Source organism: Mustelus asterias, chromosome 18 (assembly GCF_964213995.1).
Source record: "Mustelus asterias chromosome 18, sMusAst1.hap1.1, whole genome shotgun sequence".
Taxonomy (NCBI): Eukaryota; Metazoa; Chordata; class Chondrichthyes; order Carcharhiniformes; family Triakidae; genus Mustelus; species Mustelus asterias.
The window spans coordinates 33,659,817-33,668,246 of record NC_135818.1 but is presented as its reverse complement, the minus strand read 5'-3'; the positions used below and the strand labels follow the sequence as shown (position 1 = coordinate 33,668,246).

The following is an 8,430-nucleotide window of genomic DNA, read 5'->3' as shown; positions in this document are numbered from 1 at the left end:
AGATGCTGCCAGACCTACTGAATTTTTCCAGCATTCTCGGTTTTTGTTTCCAAACAACAAGTTGCATTTAAATATAATATAAATATTAGGAAGCATTCCAAACGTAAGTAACAAGACAAAAATTGACATGGAAGAAATCACAAACGGAGACATGCTGAGAATACATGGAGTTTTATGCGCCTGCGCCTCACATGCCGTATTATGCGTTTCCGGCAGAGGTAGTAATGTGGAGTTGCTGTCAATGGCTGCCCGTGTTTTGTTGCAACAATGTCTCTCTGCCCGTCTGCTAGTGAAGGATACGGAAGAAGCTGCTGACTGTATTCAGGTATTTGACAACGACACTAGTGACTTATCTTTCGTTCGGTTAAATCACCGTGGACGGACACCTCGTTGTTCCTGGGAAACAGTTGGCATCTTAGGAAGAACAGGGTCTCTGAACGTGTAGAGCTTGAAATTCCTTATTCCACTCCGGCTCCACTCCATTCCAGAGACATTTCATTCAAACTCTTCAATGGTTATTTCATAGAAGAAGTCTTCTATATTTTTATAAAGGCAAAAACTGCGGGTGCTGGAATCTGAAGCAAAAAGAGAAAATGCTGAAAAACCTCGGCAGGTCTGACACCAGGTATTCCAGCATCTTCTGTTTCTATGTTTTTATACTGTTTTCTTTCGTTTTACAGATTCAAAGAGGGACATTGATATACGTCTGCTTTTGTAAAGGTGCCACCCTCGATATTGTTCCCAAAATGGGTAAGTATGCAGTACATTAATGATGCATATTCATAGTTGTTGTCACATCTTGTAGTTTCAGTAACTTCCAATGCAGTCAGTCGCATTTAAAACAAAACTGTGTAAAACAAGTTTACAAACATGAGAAACTAATATTTAAACTAATATGTAAACATTGGACCTTTAGAGGATAAGAAAGGGGATGTAATAACTGGAAATGAGAAAATGGCTGAGGCATTGAACAGGTATTTTGTGTCGGTCTTCATAGTGGAAGACACAAACAACTTGCCAAAAATTGACAGTAAGACTATGGCAGGTGAGGACCTAGAAACTATCATTATCACGAAAGAGATGGTGTTGGGCAAGCTATTGGGGCCAAAGGTCTCCTGGCCCTGATGGAATGCATCCCAGGGTACTAAAAGAGATGGTGGGGGAAATAGCAAATGCACTAGTGGTAATTTACCAAAATTTGCTGGACTCTGGGGTGGTTCCCGCAGATTGGAAAACAGCAAATGTGACGCCACTTTTTAAAAAAGGAGGTATACAAGAGGCAGATAACTATAGGCCGGTTAGCTTAATTTCTGTAGTAGGGAAAATGCTTGAATCTATCATCAAGGAAGAAATAGTGAGACATCTGGATATAAATTGTCCCTTGGTAAGACGCAGCATGGGTTCATGAAGGGCAGGTCATGTTTGACTAATTTGGTGGGATTCTTTGAGAACATTACGTGTGCGGTGGACAATGGGGAACCTATGGATGTGGTGTATCTGGATTTCCAGAAGGCATTTGACAAGATGCTGCACCAAAGACTTGCATAAGAGAAAGCTGCACGGTGTTACGGGTAATGTATTAGCATGGATAGAGGATTGGTTAACAAACAAAGCAAAGAGTGGGGGTAAATGGGTGTTTTTCTGGTTGGCAATCAGTGACTAGTGGTGTGCCTCAGGGATCAGTGTTGGTCCCCAACTCGAAATCATCTATGTAAATCGTGAACAATTGCGGTCCCAAGCGTAGTGTGTCAAAACTTGCAGGTGACACGAAGATGAGTGGCAAAGAAAGTGTGCAGAGGATGCTGAAAGTCTGCAAAGGGATATAGATAGTTTAAGTGAGTGGGCAAGGGTCTGGCAGATGGAGTACAATGTTGGTAAATGTGAGGTCATCCATTTTGGTAGGAATAACAGCAAAATGGACTATTATTTAAATGGTAAAAAATTGCAGCATGCTGCTGTGTAGAGGGACCTGGGTGTCCTTGTGCAGGAATCACAAGGAGTTGGTTTGCAGGTGCAGCAGGTGATTAAGAAGGCAAATGGAATTTTGTCCTTCATTGCTGGGGGAAAGGAGTTTAAAAACAGCGAGGTTAAGTTGCAGCTATATATATATAGGCCACACCTGGAGTACTGTGTACAGTTTTGGTCTCCTTACTTGAGAAAGATATACTGGCACTGGAGGGGGTGCAGAGGAAATTCACTAAGTTGATTCCGGAGTTGAGAGGGTTGGCTTATGAGGAGAGACTGAGTAGACTGGGGCTATACTCATTGGAATTCAGAAGAATGAGGGGAGATCTGATAGAAACATATAAGATTATCAAGGGAATAGATAAGATAGAAGCAGGGACATTGTTTCCATTGGCAGGTGAAACTAGAACTAGGGGGCATGGCCTCAAAATAAGGGGGGAGCAGATTTAGGACTGAGTTGAGGAGAAACTTCTTCACACAAAGGGTTGTGAATCTGTGGAATTCCCTGCCCAGTGAAGCAGTTGAGGCTACCTCATTGAATGTTTTCAAGGCAAGGATAGATTTACTTTTGAACAGTAAAGGAATTAAGGGTTATGGTGAGTGGGCGGGTAAGTGGAGCTGAGTCCACAAAAAAGATCAGCCATGATATTATTGAATGACAGAACGGGCTCAAGGGGCCAGATGGCCTACTCCTGCTTCTAATTCTTATGTTCTTATAGAACTCAAGTTCTGAGGAACATGTGACAAAAGTTGACAATAAACTGAAGGGGACATTAGGACAAATGATTTAAAATTTAGTCAAAGCAACATGTTTTTTAAAAAAATAATTAGAGGTGGAAAGATGTTTAAGATTAGTAATGGAATTAATTACATAGATTAGGTCACTGATGATGAAAGACCATGGACCTTAAGAAATTAGAGCAGAATTAGGTCATTTGGCCCATCAAGTCTGCTCCATCATTCAATCAAGGCTGATATGTTTCTCAACCCTGTTCTCCAGCTTTTTCCCTGTAACCTTTGATTCCCTTACCAATCAAGAACCAAACTATCACTGTCTTAATTACACTCCAGGAGCTGGCCATCACAGCCTTCTGTGGTAATGAATTTCACAGATACACCACCCTCTGGCTGAAAAAATTCCTCCTCATCTTGGTTCTAAAGGGTCGTTCCTTTATTCTGAGGCTGTGCTCTCAAATCCTAGTCTCTTCTACGAATGAAAACATCTTCTCCATGTCCACTGTGCCTGGGTCTTTCAGTATCCTGTAGGTTTCCATGAAATCCCCCCTCATCCTTCTAAATTCCATCGAGTACAAGACCAGTGTTCTCAAACGCTCCTCATATGTCAATGGAGTTGGAGGAAAGCAGAGTTCTTGAAGTGTTATAGAGGTGAAGTTGTTCACATTCTCAACTTGGTCAGGGTAGAAAATAAGCGACTGACCAGGAGATCATTCTAATAGTTGACTCTGAAAGGGAACAAAATGTGGATGACAGTTTTAGCAGCAATTAAACTGAGGCAGGGGTGGTGCTTGGCGATACAGAGATGGTAAAAAGCAGTCATTATAATGGAGAGGATATAGGGCGAGAAGCTCAGCTCAGGATCAGATTGGTTGGGTCAATCTGAGACAGTGGCCAGGGAATGGGAGGAAGTAGAGTCTGTGATGTGTGCCAAAGACAATTGCATAAGTCTTGCCAACTTGGAGAACTTCAGATGTAATAGCGCTGTGTTGAGAAAAGCTACCACTCTGTTATTTTCTACCTATGTCAGGAGCAAGAGTGGAACAAGGTCTTGACAGTCCAATGAAGAAGAGCAACTGTAGAAGGCTGAAGATGTGGGCTACATTATCTAGGGCTGCAGAGAAGTGGAGGATGAATGCTTCACAGTTGTGGTCACATTCATTAGAATTGATCCAACGTTCAGGCAGGGAAACCTGATTGAAGATGTTCAAACAATATGTTCAAGGACTTTGGAAAGGAAAGGGAAGTTGGAGGTTCGGTGATAGTTTGCAAAGACAACACAAGTTGAAGGTGTTTTCTTGAGGAGAGGAGTGATTATGACAGATTTCCACAGAATCCGTACAGTGCAGAAGGAGGCCATTTGGCCCATCAAATCTGCACTGACTGTCCAAAAAACATTTGACCGAGAATGGCAATCAAACCAACTGTTAGAATTATTCTGATCCATGCTCTAGTCAACCAAGCTAATTCATTTTTGTAGATTTGATAAAATGTATTGCAGTTAAGGAGTTAGTTAGGGTTATGAATGTAACTGCATGAGTGTTAAACTTTTATGATGTATGTTTTCCTCTGCTGCAGTTAACACATTGTTGAATGTGAAGCTCTGTGAGACCAATGAAGGCAACAACGTGTCAGTGCTGGACCTACCTGCTAACATTCTCATTATACCTCAGGCCACATTGGGTGGTAAAGCCAAGGGCCGTAACATGCAGTACCATGATAACATTGGAAAAGAAGAAGGAAAAGAGCTTTATGCACACTTTGTTGCTCTATGTGAAAAGGAGTTTGCATCAAACAGTAAATGTGGTGAAGCTGGAGTTGTGGTCAGGCATGGAATCTATGGGAACCGGCAAGTGCTGCAAATGGACACCAATGGACCATACACACACATGATTGAATTTTAAATCATCATTTCATAATGTAGAAATGTTTACCATACCATATTATCTTTCTGCTGCTTTTAATTGGATAGGTCATGTTCGAGTAGACCTGCAGTGAATCAGTCCACTGGTATTACTAGAGTATATGCAGAGACTTGACTGACATTTGGACTCCTCTTCACCTTGAATGAAATCTTACTCAGCAGTTTTGGCTAGAACAGTGGAACTATTACCTCAAAATTAGAATGCTGTGATCCACGCAAGAAGAAAGGAACTGATTCGAGCTATCACACTTCAACATCAAGGGTAAAATGAACCGGATTTAGTATCTGCCAAAATCCTGCAGGTCAGGAACCCTTTTGACTGATGAGAACGTTTTGCTCAAGGTCTTTCACTGAGCCAAGGAATTAACATGCCACGTTTTGAGTTTCCAAACCAGGGGATGGGTAGGATGGTGTGTCCATTCTATCCAGGGAAGGATTTCAAATGAAATGCTCATTCGGAGAGTTGATGCAGGCATGCTGGGCCAAATGGCCATTTCCTGCACCATAACCATTCTGTCATTCTGTAAAGAGGTTATAGCAATGCTCAGCAAATGGATTTTTAAGGCTGCAGCAGCCACAGGAATTGAATGGAGAGCTGCTCCTCAAGTTGCACTTGTACCTAGAGGTCCTGTTGTGGGTTCTGAGGGACTGCAGTGAGGTGAGCTCTCCCAAGGACAACTCCCAGTCAAGCACCAGGTTAAAGTCCAACAGGTTTATTTGGAATCACAAGCTTTTGGAGCGCTGCTCCTTCAGCACTCCGAAAGCTCATAATTCCAAATAAACCTGTTGGATTTTAACCTGGTGTTGTGAAACTTCTTACTGCGCCCACCCCAGTCCAATGCCGGTATCTCCACATCATGCCCAGTCAAACAGACTTGGATGAAAGTAACCAAGGAAATTAGCAGCAGATATGTCGTCACTTCAAGCTGAAGATGGGACCTCAGGAAGCCATGACAAGTGAATGATATAACATTTGCACCTGGACATGCTTGGAACTCTAACTGATTTCGCCTTTGCAGCTTGTCAGTTTCATTAAGGAAGCCCTCCCCACTGTACTTGACTGAGTGCCTCTGGAAAGTTGCTGACCAGTCAGGAAACAAATGCCCTGGCTGTTAATCCGTAGTTGAAGATTAAAACAATACATAGCAGAGAAGAAGAGAGCAGGAGGAGGCCATTCGGCCCTTTGAGCCTGCTCCGCCGTTCATCATGATCATCACTGATCAATAGTCTAACCCAGCTTTCTCCCCATAATCTTTGATCCCGTTCGCCCTTAGTGCAATATCGAGCTGCCTCTTGAATACATTGTGTTTTGGCATCAGCTACTTCTGTGGTAATAAATTCCACAGGTTCACCACTCTTTGGTTGAAGAAATGTCGTCTCATCTGAAATTAGCTTTTTTAATATCGTCATTGGATTCCTGACAGATCTAAGGGGTTCCCTGTGCCTGAAAACCCATCAGGCTGAGACTGGAAGAGAGTGGGATGATGTCAAAATTCCAACCTGATGTCACTATTATGGAATTTCACTCTCCTACACCCAAATGTCTTTTCAATGTGTTTTCTTTAGCTGATAATGAATAACTATGTTAGCAGATGTGAAGAGGTTCATGATATGTTTTTGTATAATTTCAAGTATGAAATAAAAGTAGAATTTTCTCTGCACAAATGATTTTGTTATTTGGAAGCTGTACCTTTTATCCAATTGTGTGCTCGGGCAAAATTTCATAGTCCAGGGATTGACAGTTGTCTTTTAGTAATTATTTTGCTGGATTAAACTAAATCGTGTCCAGTGGTGAATATGTTCAAAGTCAATGTCGTGCATTGCTTAATATCTTAACTCAAAACTTAAATACTTAGCTATATTTAAATAGGTGCGTGAGTTTGCAAGGACAGAAGATGGGCCAAAAAAAATGTAGGAAGGTAAATAGGTGACATTTTACCTGATCTGGGTCAGAAATAGAAATCCAACCCAGATCAGAAGTGCTGGCATGATTTTTGGGGCTGAGGAATGGGATCGCCTTGATTTGGGATCTGTGAAAGAAAATTGTGGTGAATTTTTGAGCAATGTTTGTCATTTAAAGGTGTCCCGGACAGGAAGAAAAGTCTAGTATATCCCCATCAGCCTGGCTACTTGATGAAATGGTTTAATTTTTCTATTTTTCAAAATGGACAATGCTGGGTTGATGAAATGGCTGCAGCTGGTCAATACTGGCCTCTGGGAACATTGGAGCAGTTTGAAAGCAGACGAGACTAACATTTCATACCATGTGTAATGAACACTCCTTCCATTGTATTAATACTCCAGCCAAGCTAACACAACAGCAGCCAAGATATCCTCCCCAGCGAGCCAAGGGCGGCATAGTGGCACAGTGGTTAGCACTGCTGCCTCACAGCGCCAGGGACTTGGGTTTGATTCCCGGCTTGGGTCACTGTCTGTGTGGAGTTTGCACATTCTCCCCGTATCTGCGTGGGTTTCCTCCAGGTGCTCTGGTTTCCTCCCATAGTCCAAAGATGTGCAGGTCAGGTTGATTGCCAAGCTCGATTGCCACTTAGGAAGACTAGTGAGAGGGATGGGGGCTGGGTGGGATTGTGGTTGGTGCAGATCTTATAGGCCGAATGGCCGCCTTCTGCACTGTAGGGATTCTACAAACAAAAGTAGCTGTTTGTGATCCTACTCTCTAATGTGGTGTTAATAGCCTGACTGTTATCTGTTCCAAAGCACAATAGGTTTCAACCAAAGGATGTTGTTCATCAACCCAAAATGACCCTGTCACACGACTGAGACTGGAAAGTTTTGAATTCCTTTAATTAAGCTGTTGGTTCTTATATTCAGTCACTGTTTGACCTCTGAAGAGAAACCAGGCTCCAGGCAGTAGTCTGTCTCTGTCTACCATTTACCATCTCTCAGATAGCAGTAGAAAGAGTCCTTGCCCAGTTTAACAATTGCCTGACCCTCATCTGCACTGTGAACGACTGGAACTTGTTCCTTCAAGACTGGTTCAACTCTGCGTGCCTCTTCCGTTTGGAAAGATCTATACGCTGCAACAGTCAGCCAACTACCTTCTGAAGGAATATGCTATTCGACTTTTGATTATGACTGTGGAGTCATCTAAAACTCTTTAACTTGTATTTTTATCATGGTCTTGTCCTATACCATTTTCCTGCCCTTATCCCTCTTATTTTGTATGAGTGCAAAAGGGACAGATGTTGTGAAACCCATTTCCTGTATTTTGTGTGTGAGAAATAAGCCATACTTCTTAGGTTGAGTTTGTTGGATGCGTTATTTAAAGAGGATCAGTCCTTGTACTGTTGACACCACATTGGCCTGTACCAGTCATTTAGCCAACCACCCCCAAGGAGTGAGTTGCTGTGGCAACATACACTTTTGCATGCATGTTTTATTGAGCTATGGTAGAGGCTCTAATTTCTTTGCATCACATGGCTGACCAGGAATCTCTACCACCTTCCATTAACGTATGTTGGAAGCATTTACAAGTTAACACTCAACCTCTTTAGCCACATTATGATTGCACCTTCCTTGGTCATCAAGTCCTGACTGTCCTTTGAACCTGGAGTTTCCAGCTCAGAGGCATGGATGTACTGTGCCACAAGACGTCCCCCTAAGCGGTCTGCCCAGTTTTATTCATGCAATCGGCCCAACTTCCAATCTCTGGGGCTTCAAACCTGGGTGGTACCCTAAAAATGCCTCCCCTGAAAGGTCCAATGTAAAGACTACATTGTAATTAGCTGGGGAGTTTAAACTTCTGTTGGCCAATTATCCTGAATTGGGAACCATCCAATACTCTG

At 42.5% G+C, this 8,430-nt stretch overlaps 1 protein-coding gene across 1 annotated transcript; it reads left to right on the top strand.

Moving 5' to 3' along the window:
- The first annotated feature begins 232 nt into the window (after positions 1 to 232).
- dtd2 (D-aminoacyl-tRNA deacylase 2) lies at positions 233 to 6,284 on the top strand. Its single transcript, XM_078233724.1, has 3 exons — positions 233 to 325; positions 681 to 750; positions 4,279 to 6,284. The coding sequence occupies exons 1-3, from the start codon at positions 242 to 244 to the stop codon at positions 4,602 to 4,604; spliced, it is 480 nt and encodes a 159-aa protein (XP_078089850.1). The 5' UTR covers positions 233 to 241; the 3' UTR covers positions 4,605 to 6,284.
- Positions 6,285 to 8,430: the final 2,146 nt, after the last annotated feature.